The 11,501-nt window shown below is 49.6% G+C and overlaps 1 protein-coding gene across 1 annotated transcript in view; it reads left to right on the top strand.

Moving 5' to 3' along the window:
• Positions 1–650: 650 nt before the first annotated feature.
• Positions 651–11,501, top strand: part of LUC7L (LUC7 like) — a gene marked incomplete at its 5' end in the record, with an annotated part of 41,626 nt that continues 30,775 nt past the window's right edge. Inside the window, 3 exon segments of the mRNA XM_027771022.1 lie at positions 651–721; positions 1,676–1,770; positions 8,825–8,923. Coding sequence (XP_027626823.1) covers positions 8,828–8,923 — 96 coding nt within the window.

The following is an 11,501-nucleotide window of genomic DNA, read 5'->3' as shown; positions in this document are numbered from 1 at the left end:
CCGGGCCTTTGTCTGAGCCGGTGGGGCCGGAGGGGGCCGCGGCCGGGCTCCTCCCGCGGAGCCGCGCGGTCGTGTGGGCTGCAGACCTTCCCGTCCAGCGTCCTACGGTTTCCTCCCCGCCGCGCCGCTCCGAACTGGGGAGCGGCGTGGGCTCCAGGAAGTCCTCCGAGGCTCCTCGGGGAAGAAGCTACTCCTAAGAGAGCCGGACGGGCCTCGACTCCCCGGGCCGTTCTGGTCTGTAGCAGTGCCAGGGGAGCCGTAAATTGGGCCTTTGTAACGCGGGTTCCTGCCGAGACCGTGTCCAGTCCCCTCTCCCCCGCCACACGGGAGAGCTGTTTAGCCTGCGCTTGGCAGTCGCTAGGTAGGTTGCACTGTCTGTAGGGAGGAGTTCAAAGTCACGGTGGTTGTCTCAGGAGAAAGGTATCTTTGCAAAACGGTGTACCTGTCGTGGTCTGTGTCTTCTACTGAGCTGACAGGTTGTAAGTCCACACTGGCACATACGCAGGGCTGTGCATATCCTTTGCACTTTATTTCGTAGGTGGATAAGTGCTTTTTAGCTTTCTTTGTATATGAGTTGCTTTTGAATTGCTTCCCTTATTTTTATTTCATACAAACTGAACAATTGTGGCCCCTCTATTTTATTTATAAAGGTTCAGTGTATCTTTGCCTGCCTACATCAATCTGCAAGGGAGTTGCAGAAAAGCCTCATGTTCATCGAGCCGTGAGTCAACCAATTTCTAAGCTGTTATAACAAAAAAGTGTTTGCTTTTTCCACAAGTAACTTTAAAAGTGTAGTTTAGAAAGAAAAACATTTTCAATAAAAAGACACTATCAATACATTAGTCTTGGATGCTTGCAAATCCTAAACTATATTCCTCCCTTATTATTACACAGCTCTGTGTGGTGCACACAGATTAGCTTTGACAGTTGTCACATACCACTTTGCCTTTATTTTTATGTATCATTCCCCTGACTTCCTTACTGCAGGTGTGGGCAAGAAAACTTTTCCTTTAAAACTTTTCAACAGCGGGCATAAAATTCTGCAGCTGAGGTCTTGAAGAATGCAGATGGGCACAGTATGTGTTGGAGCTCGCAGTGTGTATTGACTGACCTAGTTCCTGTTTGCTTCTTTTGGTATTGTCTTGTTAAAAAGTGACTCCCAGCTGCCAAGTCTCTCTTTAAGGGTGGGAATGAAAGGGGGTAGGAAGAATAGGTCTTGTTATTTAATAATCAGTGATGGGTTTTCTTCTTCTAATTTTGGACAAAATACCGCTGCTGCATTTGTCCCCAATAGCAAGGTTAGATGAGTAGTAGTTTCGTTGGTGGATGTTACCAGCTGCCAGTCATAAGTGGTGGTTCATGGCCCTTGGATGGGCGTGGGTTTGGTATCTCATCGCCCACGTGTGTATGCGGGGCTCATGGCCTTTCAGTGTGCAGCCTCTTCCTCCTGACTCTGACTTCTCTGGCATAGTCATAGAGTCAGAGCCCAAACTGATTCTTCACGATGTAGTTAGCCTCAAGAACGTCCGTGTGCCACTTGAGCTGTAAGTGTCTTTAGCTCAGCCGTGCAGTGTGTCTGCGGGGAGCACAGAAGATAGTGTGCAGATCCTCCAGCCGGATTGCTACAGCAGACGTCCTTAATGCTGTCTTATTTAAAACCACAAATGAATTTCAGGAGATGAAACCAGACAGAGGGTCAAGTTTACAGATGACCGTGTCTGCAAGAGTCACCTCCTGGACTGCTGCCCCCATGACATCCTGGCTGGGACGGTAGGTGCATTTGGGATCTCGTGGGGTACTCAGACATTGATGCTCTACCAGCTGTGAAGGGTCTGCAGGTCGAATTCTGGTTTCTATTTCTTTTTCCCCAAGGTTTTTACCATGGGGCTCATGCGCTCTCAAGACAGAGTGAGTGACAGTGAGAAGGAGAGTGGGAAGTCACCCCACGGGAGTGGACAAGCCGCAGTCCCTTCTCCATTCTCCACCTGGCATTTCGGGCACAGAAGTGTGACTTTCGAGCTGCCGGGTCCAGGAATTACACTGCAGCCAGCCATGTGGGAGTCTAGCACCCGTCCACCGTGCCACCTGCTGGCCGCACTTCTGTTTTTCTTTAACAGGCAGAAACTACCCCTTCGAGTGATAGATTCTGTTAACTGAGTGAACTTTTGTGTGCGGGAAGGAACCATATTGCTGTCAAATTCTGTCTGAAACCTTGTTAGATTTTCATAAAGTCGATTGTGTGAAGATAGTCACAACTGAGTGTAGGTCTTTTCATCTGGCTATAGCAAAAAGTTTGTTTCGGGTTGCCCTATACATCTCTGAAGATTCTGGTTGAGTTAACTTACTGGCTTGATTTCTTCTTTTTTAAAAGAATTATTTTAACTTGTTTATTTTAATTTGAGCAGAAAGGGACAGAGAAAGAGAGAGAAAGACAGGAAAAGTGGGAAAGCAAGCCTCCAGGTCTGGGTCTCGAACCGCAGTCCACCATATGTGAGTCCAGTGCCCTTAACTACCACGCCTCCTGCCTGCCCCTTACTTGCTAGACTTCTAATATAGCCAGGTACATTTTTGTCCCCTAATTTTCTTGTTTTTAAAGAAATCAGTTGGGGAAACCAGCAGATGGCATAATGGTTACATCGCTGGACTCCCACATAGTCGACCACAGTTCAAGTCCCGGAACTGGCAGCTTGAAGCTCACATCATGGATATCCATGCCCACAATCCCAAGAATGGAGAAGGGATTGGGGTGTTGCCGTCCCCCAGGGGGTGATTTCTCGCTTTCTGTCTCTGCAGTGAGCACGCATGCACTATAGCAAAAAAGTCTTACCAAAAAAAGGTGGGGGGTGTTGCTGGCAAGTGGCATAGTGTGTAAGGCGCTGGTCAGCCGTGCGTCAGGTCCTGGGCCTGGCAGCTGGCTCCCCACTCCCCCTGTCTCTCTCTCTGGTCAGACTAGAAGTGGTAATAATGGGCCAGCAAGTGGCGTGGTGGGTGGGGCGTTGGACCCCCACCTGGCTGGCCGCGGCTCCAGCTTGCTCTTCTCACTTTCACTTTCTCTCTCTCTCTCTAGTCAAATTAAAAATAATAATAAGATTAAACAAATCATTATTAAAAAGAAAAGGATTCAGTTGAGTGAAGCCAGCAGGTGGTGTAGTGGTTACGGCTCTGGACGCCCATGAGGTGACCATGGTTCCAGTCTCGGACCCATCGGCTTGAAACTCACACTGATCCATGTGTGCGTGCCCACAATTCCAAGAGGAGAATGGAAGAAGAGGGATTACAGTGTATCTATCCCCCACCCCCCAGAGGGGGACTTCTCGATTTCTCTTTCTCTAACAAAAATCTCTCTTTAAAGGAGGGGGCAGCAGGTGTGTGGTGGTTGAGGGTGTTAGACTCCCACATGGCCAGCCGTGGTTTAAGTCCCGAACCTGGTGACTTGCTTTTTCACTTTCCCTCTCTCTCTGATCAAACTGGAAAATAATAATAATAAATAAAGTTAAGTGAAAATTCTTAAAAAAAGAGAAAAAATCAGTTGGATTTCAGGTGGTGGCAAAGTGGCTAACACAGCGAAACCCACTTGGTAAGGGTCCTGGGTTCACATCCCAGAACCTCCCTGAGGTCATAGACACACGTGTGCCTATAATGCAGGCTCGCTAAGACTGGGGTTGTGTTGTGGTGTGGGGACTTTTGTGGGGATCCCTATCTCTGTGCCTAAAAGAGAAAAGAAATACATGCTGGTGGTAGGATGGGTGTGTCTGTTTATTAATTAATTAACTAACTAACTTGACTGGAGAGAGAGAAAGCTGCCAGGTCTGGGACTTGAACCCCTGTTGGCCATGTGGGAGTCCGGTGTCCTTAACCACCACACTACCTGCCACCCCCTTGATAGCTTTTATTTTTTTAGGTTGATTGTTTTTTGCCATAGGATGTGTGCACTCTCTGGAGAGAGAGAAGGTGGGGGGGAAGTGAGTAATCGCCCTCCCCTAGGGGTGATAGCTATGCTGCTGACCTTTGTCCTCTGTTCTCTTGGGACTTGGGGCACACACGGATGCATGCCTGGTGTGAGTTCAAGCTGCTAGGTTGGGACTGAGACAGTCGTTGGCTGTGTGGGAGCCCAGCACCTTACCACTACACCACCTGCCGGCTCCTGATAACATTGATCTTAACGGGTTTTTTTAAGAGATTTTTGCCATGGGGCATGTGCCCTCTCCAAAGAGAGACAGAGACAGTGAGACGGAAAGTGAGAAATCACTCCCCTCCTGGGGTGGGGGGGTGGCCACACCACACTCCCTTCTCCATTCTCCTTCCAGGATTTTGGGCTTGCACGCACACGGGCCTGGCGTGAATTTCAAGCCACTGGGTCCAGAACTCAAACTAGCGACAGAGTTGCTGTGCCGCCTGTTGGCCCTTATAGTTGTATGTTACCTTTTCAAAAAGTCAGCACTATTCAATGAGCATAAGTCCCCCAAGTACTTTTTTATTAATTATTTTATTTAACTTTATTTATGTATTTAAATTTGACCAGAGGAAGGGAAGGAGAGAGAGAGAAGTGAGAAAGCAAGCCACCAAGTCCGGGACTCGCGCTGCCACCTGCCACGTGGGACTCCAGTGTCCTTAACCACCACATCACCTGCCAGCCCCACCAGAGTAGTATTTTAGGTGTACTTCAGGTGAACAAAACAGATAAGTGCTAGTTTTGTGGAGTGTGCATGAATTAAAGAGTACGTGGAATTTAAAAACCTTTTGTGATCCATCCACAAAAGCAGGATCAGAGGAAAGGAGTCCCAGAAAGACAACCACCTTTTTAAGACTTCCCAACTGTCTCAGGGAGTACAGAGACAGCCCACTTATTTTGAGGGTGAAAAGCACGGCGCCGGCACCTCCTTCGTGGGACATCGGTGCTGTCCTGGTCTCTGTCGTTGGGGAGGCCGTCTGTGGGCAGGCGCTCAGACATGTCCCGTCGGCTCAGGCTGGCCTTTCTGACAGCGGGTGTGAGATGGACGCCAGACTGTATCTCTGTGCTCGGGGGTGATGCCTGCAGTGTGACCTGGCATGGGGAGACATTTAAACTGTAGTTTGCTGCAATAGTTATTCCTAAGGGTACCGGGTTGTTGGTGAGCCTGCAGTGGGAGAGCCATAGGCAGCAGATAGACATGCCTTCAAGTGAGGGTCCCCAGCCTGCTTTCCTCGGTCAGATCCTCTGTAGCATTGTTCTGGAATAATGGTGACAAAAATCACCAGAACCAGGGCACCCCCAAAGTGTCTACTGTTAGGGTGAGCTACTAAGCGTGTGTTGGACAGACCTGCTCTGCCACTGTCAGGGACACTGTGCCAGTAACAGAGTCTGCTGTCCGGTGGAGGAGGAGGGCAGACAGTAAACAAGTGGGTAGGTAGTGAGCTCTTTTAGAAAGCGTGGCAAAGAAAGACCTCTCAGGGACCTAGGAGCAGAGACCTGAACCGTGACACGGGATCCGTGTGTAGCGTTGGAGACACAGCACTGCAGGTGGTGACGAGACCAGGAGGACGGGTGCCGTGGTGGGCTGTCTGGGATGGAAGGTGAGAGCGAGGCCGTTGGGGAGGCCCGGGCTGAAGCATGGCTGACCGTGGCCAGGCAGGATCCCAGCAGACTGGGGCCATCCCCAGAAACTGTACTCTGCTTTGCTTTGTTGCTACAGAGCACGTGTGCTTGCTGGAGGGCGAGAGGGAAAGTGAGAACTCTGGGGGCGTGGCCACCCCACAGCCCCTTCTCCATTCCCCTCTTGCTGTTTTGGGCCTGTAAGCACAGGCACCTGGTGTCTTTTTCAAGCCACCGGGTTCAGAACTCGAACTGCTCTGTAGGCCACGTGGGATCCAGCCACTTAACTGCCACACCACCTGCTGGGCCCAGAAACTACATGTTTTATGACAGCGAGTAAGAAATACTTAGAAGTATGAATAAAACGCTGTCAGGTCCTAGGAGCAGCGAGTCTAGGTGCAGCTTTGGCCTGTAGAAGTGCTACTGCCCTGCCTGCTTCTCCTGTGTGACCAACGTGATGTGAGCTTCATCTGACTCCAAGAAAACAATGACGGTAAGGGACCAGCAGTTAGCGTAATGGCTAAGGCACTGGACTCCCACGTAGTCGACCGCGGTTCGAGTCCCGGACCTGGTGGCTTAAACTCATGCCAGGTGCGTGTGCGTGCGTGCCCAGGATCCCGAGAGGAGAGTGGAGGAGAAAGGATTGCAGTGTGGCCATCCCCACTGGGGGGTGATTTCTCGCTTTCTGTCTGTCTGTCTCTTTCTGGTGAGCGCCTGCCCTGTAGCAAAATCCTCTCCAAAAAAAAGACAAAAAACAAAAAAAAACCCCAGTGATGGGAAGCCAGCTGTCTGCCCCAGCCAGTGGCAGCACTCTTGCCGATGGTACTGAGGCTACCTGGTGAGCGTGGCCCTCTGAGTAGGCAGCCTGAGCGTCGGACGCTGCACACCTCCCTGACTTGGAACAATGAGGATTTCATAAGCTTTGAGGTTTTTTGTCGTTTATTACTGGAGGGGCCGGGAATGGAAGAACACTCAGCCCTGTGAAATTCAGCTCCCCGTGTACAGGGAGAAGAGCCAGCTCATGAAAGTTCTGAAATGGTTTTGAACACGGTTGTAGTTTCGGGTTAAAGGAGCTCCTGAGTCCGTCTTTTTTCTAACTAGGTGTGTAGGTGGACGTCTTAGTTGAGATGTTCGGGCTCGTCTGTGTCTGCGACTCGGGGCCGCAGTCCTCAGCACATGGGCGCCTGGGTGGTCACGGCGGCACCTGCGCGCGCAGTCCCGTGTGCAGGCCGAGGCGAGGGCCGGCCGGGCCCAGCTGCTCCCCACTGGCCACGCACAGCTGGCCCTTGCAGCACAGACTTGGCCTCCCTGGCAGGGCCGTTGTTTCTCAGGGGCCTCCGAGCTCGGTCACTGCCTACGTCATTTACCAGGAGAGAGCTGGGAGGAGTTACGTGGCTCTCAGTTGGCCTGTTTGGCCTTTTTTACAGCATTTTGCTCTGTAAGGTGCATGAGTTTGCCAGAGAAAGAGTGAGAGGAGGTGGGAAATCACCCCAGGGCGATGGCAGGCCGCGTTCTCAGTCTCGGGTCCTCTTGGGACTTTGAGTGCGCTGGTGCACTCCCAGACCTGTAGGGTCAGGGCCATGCAGTTGGTCACGTGGAGCCTGGTTGCTGTGACCACCGTGCTGCTGGCTGGCTCTCGATCTGCCTGGTTTTTTCTCTTCAGGATGCAAAGAGCTGCACACAGCCAGGGTGTGTCATACGGAGTAAACCCGATGCCTGTCTGCACCCCCCCTTGTTTCTTTGTATTTTTAAAAATTACTTATTTGTTGGGGAACCACCAGATAGTGAGGTGGTTACGGTGCTGGACACTCCCACATGGCTGATCACGGTTCGAGTCCCAGACCTGGTGGCCTGCTTTCTCAATTTTCTCTCTCTCTTTATGTCTCTCTCAGATCAAATTAAAATAAACAAATAAAAATTTAGAAAAATATTTATTTATATATTATTACTACTATTGTTTTTAAATTTGCTCTAGGGCACGTGTGTTCCACCAGAGAGAGACAGAGCGGGAAGAAGGGGTCGTATGAAAGCCAATCACCAGGTCCAGGACTCACTGCAAGCAGCCATGTGGGAGTGTGGTACCTTAACCACCATGCCATCCCGTTGTTTCTCTGTCGTAGGCATTGAACACCTTGAGTAGTCAGGACTGCAAGGTGGGGGCCAGAAGGTGGCTTGCTTGTTAAGGTGCTGGACTCCCACGTGGGCAGCTGTGGTTTGAGTCCCAGACCTGGCAGTTTGAAAACCACGCCAGGAACATGTGAGTATGTGCCCAGTATCTCAGCAGGAGGATGGAGGCAAGGGATTGTGGCGTGGCCGTCTCCTCTTGGGATGATGATTTCTCACTTCCCTTTCACCGTCTTTCGCTCTCTGGTGAGCCTGTGCCCAAAAACCAGGAAGAAAGGTTGCATGGAGGAATGCCTGGGACTTGCTGCAGTGGCACCATTTTCTGTCCCTACCTTATCAGTCTCTCCCTCCCAATGGTGTTATTAACTGAAAGTAAAGCTAGGAGAAGCTAATTAATGGGACCAGCAGGTGGCGTAATGGTCACCACAGTTCAAGTCCCTGACTCAGCAGCTTGAGACTCATCATGCTGGATGTGCGTGCCCAAAATCCCAAGAGGAGCATGGAGGTGAAGGGATTGCGGCATGGCCATCCTCCCTGGGGGTGATTTCTTACTTTCTGTCTTTTTGTCTCTGGCAAATGCACATGCCCTATAGCAAAAAGTTCTCTTAAAAAATAAAAAGAAAGAAAAAGAAAAGGCTAATTACTGTGGTTGCCATGGCTACAATCCAGTTATTTCTTGGTCTAAAAGAGCTGTAAACCTTTATATTGTTTAATGCCTTAGTTCCAAATGTTCTATAGTCATGGCAGTAAAACATATAAGGTGATACATAGCATTTCAGCTGTCTTCTGTTTCTTAATTTTGTTATCATACCTTCAGGATTTAAAAAAAAAATACTGTTTATGGGGACCAGCAGGTGGCATGGTGGTTAAAGTGCTGGACACTCCCACATGGCTGACCACGGTTCAAGTCTTGGACCTGGTAGCTTGCTTTCTCACTTTCCCTCTCTTTCTCTCTCTCTCTCTGGATTTCTCTCTCTGGTCAAATTAAAAAATGAATGAATAAATAAAATTAAATAAAATAAATATTTAAAAAAAATAGTTTATTTTGGTGACAGTTGAAATACCAGGTTATGTTGTGTGCTTTCTACAATGGAGAGATGTAAATTTTATTTCGTTTCTTTCCCACAGCGCATGGATTTGGGAGAATGTACAAAAATCCACGATCTGGCCCTTCGAGCAGATTATGAGATTGCAAGTAAAGAGAGAGACCTGTTCTTTGAACTGGATGTAAGTTTACTTGGTATGAATGCATCCCCACTTTAGAGAGCCACGCATCACACTGAGAGAATAGTGCACATATGCAGGTTACGAAGCAGAGCAGTGACATGAGCACGGGTTACTGCACTCCAGGCGAGGCGGGGTGCACAGCCGGTGCCCTTTGGTGTCTGCGTGTCTGCCGGCACACTGCTGCTCTGGGTTTTCTGTGTCATGGCCTTGCTTTCAAGAGTGTTTTCGTTGTGGGCCAGCCGGTGGTGTGGAGGTAAAAGCTGGGTCTCACATAGCTAACTCCACGGTTCAAGTCTCAGACCTGGTAGCTTGAAAATCATGCTGGGGAACCAGCAGATGGTGTAATGGCTACGTCACTGGACTCCCATGTGGCCAACCGCAGTTTGAGTCCTGGACCCAGTGGCTTAAACTCACGCCGTGCATGTGTGCTCAGGATCCCGAGAGGAGAGTGGAAGAGAAGAGAGAACGGTGTGGGCCATCCCCCTCCCTGGTGGGGGGGTGATTTCCCGTTTTCTGTCTCTGTTTGTCTTTCTGGCGAGCGCATGCACCCTATAGCAAAAACCGCTCCAGAAAATAAAAAAAGAAATGCTGGGTGTGTGTGCACGTGCCCAAAGTCATGAAGGAGACGAGGTACGGGGTTGCAGCGCTGTCACCCCCGGAGGGCGAGGTCTCGCTTTCCTCTCTCTCTCTAACTCTGGTGAGCATATAGGCCCTATAGCAAAAACCTAAAAAATAAATAAAATAAAAATTTATTACGTAATTTCACGGTTTCTTTTTTTGAAGAGGTTTTTGTTACAGGGCATATGGGCTCACTGGAGAGACAAACAGAAACGAGTTCACACCCCCAGAGTATGAGGTGAAGGCTTTGTTGGTTAGCCTGGTCGTGGTCACTGTCTCAGTATGTACACAGAATCGAAACATCACTCGTACTCTGTGAGTTCCTTCCTTCCTTCCTGATGGAGCAAGCGCATACTCAGAGTGAGAGAGGGCCTTGAGCACCCTCCACGGGGCTGGTCACCACAATCCCCTTCTTTGGTTCCCGGCCCATCAGATTTTGGGCACTCACTTGGGTGCTGGAGACAGATTTCAGGCTGACCAGACCAGGGTTTCAAACCGCACTGGCTTTTCCCCATGCAGGAAGGACCTGGCTTCTCTCAGACAATGCTTTATCAGTGCACGGTGGATCTAGCCCTAAAAGTGTAGTTTTTCTTTCGGTAAAGCTTGCTATTTATAGTTTGTTTTTATAAACTTAAAAATAACAATTTTTAGGACATTTAAGGAAATTTTATTTGTTATTTGCCATGCAGAATGTGTGCTCACCAGAAAGAGAGAGAGTGAAAAAATGAAAAATTACCCTCCACGGGGGTGGCTGTGCCGTAGTCCCTTCTCCTCCATTCTCCTCTCAGGGTTTTGGACACACACACTCCCACACCTGGTGTTAGTTTCAAACAGCCAGATCTGGGACTTGAACTGTGGTCGACCCTATGGGAGTCCAGCCCCGTAACCACCATGCCACCTACTGGCCTTGAAAAATATTTTTTAATTAATTAATTAATTTGTTTTTGAGAGTTTTGCTGTAGGGCACCTGTGCTCACCAGAGAGATAGAAAGTGAGAAATCACACCTCCTCCGCAGGGGGGTGGCCATGTTCCTTCTCCTCTTGGGATTTTAGTGAGCTTCATTCTGCTGGGTCTGGGATTTGAACCACAACTGGCCATGTAGGAGTCCAGTGCCTTAGCCACTATGCCAACCATCTCGTTGGTAATAGAAACCATACCACAAGTGTGATGTTTTCAGAGCTAATCAAGAGCTGTGACCTAATACACTAAAGAAGACTGTTTGCCCATCTGCCTGTCCTCTGTCGTGGAATAGAGTTCTGCACACACTGCCCTGTCTGTGGAGAGCGAGGGCCATTCCAAGGGTGTCCAGAGTTACTGACATTTAACAGCCACCACCAAAAAGCAACCTAAAACACACAACAAACGACGTTTGCACTGAGGTCAGGTAACAGGAAGCAGTGACTTTAGAAAGTAATTGATTTATAACTGTTAGCTCGAAAAGCTCCAAAATCATAGCCCACACGCAGAAGTCTGGTAACGTGTGTCAGCCAGCAGTCAGACACACGGAAGGGCCAGCTGTAAGGACTGCTCAGTGTAAGAACAGTCGGCCGCAGAAACAAATAGGGAGCGTCACGTCCTTTCTGGACAGGCCCTCTCTTCCTGAGGGGCTTGCAGAAGCATCTCGGCGGGGCCGGCTGCTGGTGGGGAGGCACTGGGTTCCCAGGTGGCTGGCTGAAGAGTCCTGGACCTGGCAGCTTGACATGTCACCGGGTGTTCATGCGTGCGTGCCCAGGGTCTCGGGGAGAAGGGATTGCGGAGTGGCCATCCTCCCGGGTGGGGAATCTCGATTGACCTCTCTCTGTGTGCCGATCTGGCAAAGGCATGTGTCCTGTGGCAAAAACCTGAACAAAAATTGGGTTGTCAGAAAAGTCATGACGTCTTTTTATTGTGGTGTCGGTGGTGGTTTTAAGAATTATTTTATTTCGCTTTATTTATTTATTTATTTTAATTTAACGGGGG

Source organism: Tupaia chinensis, unplaced genomic scaffold (assembly GCF_000334495.1).
Source record: "Tupaia chinensis unplaced genomic scaffold, TupChi_1.0 Scaffold000178_1, whole genome shotgun sequence".
NCBI lineage: Eukaryota > Metazoa > Chordata > Mammalia > Scandentia > Tupaiidae > Tupaia > Tupaia belangeri.
The sequence above is the reverse complement of the archived record's forward strand: the minus strand, read 5'-3'. Positions and strand labels throughout refer to the sequence as shown.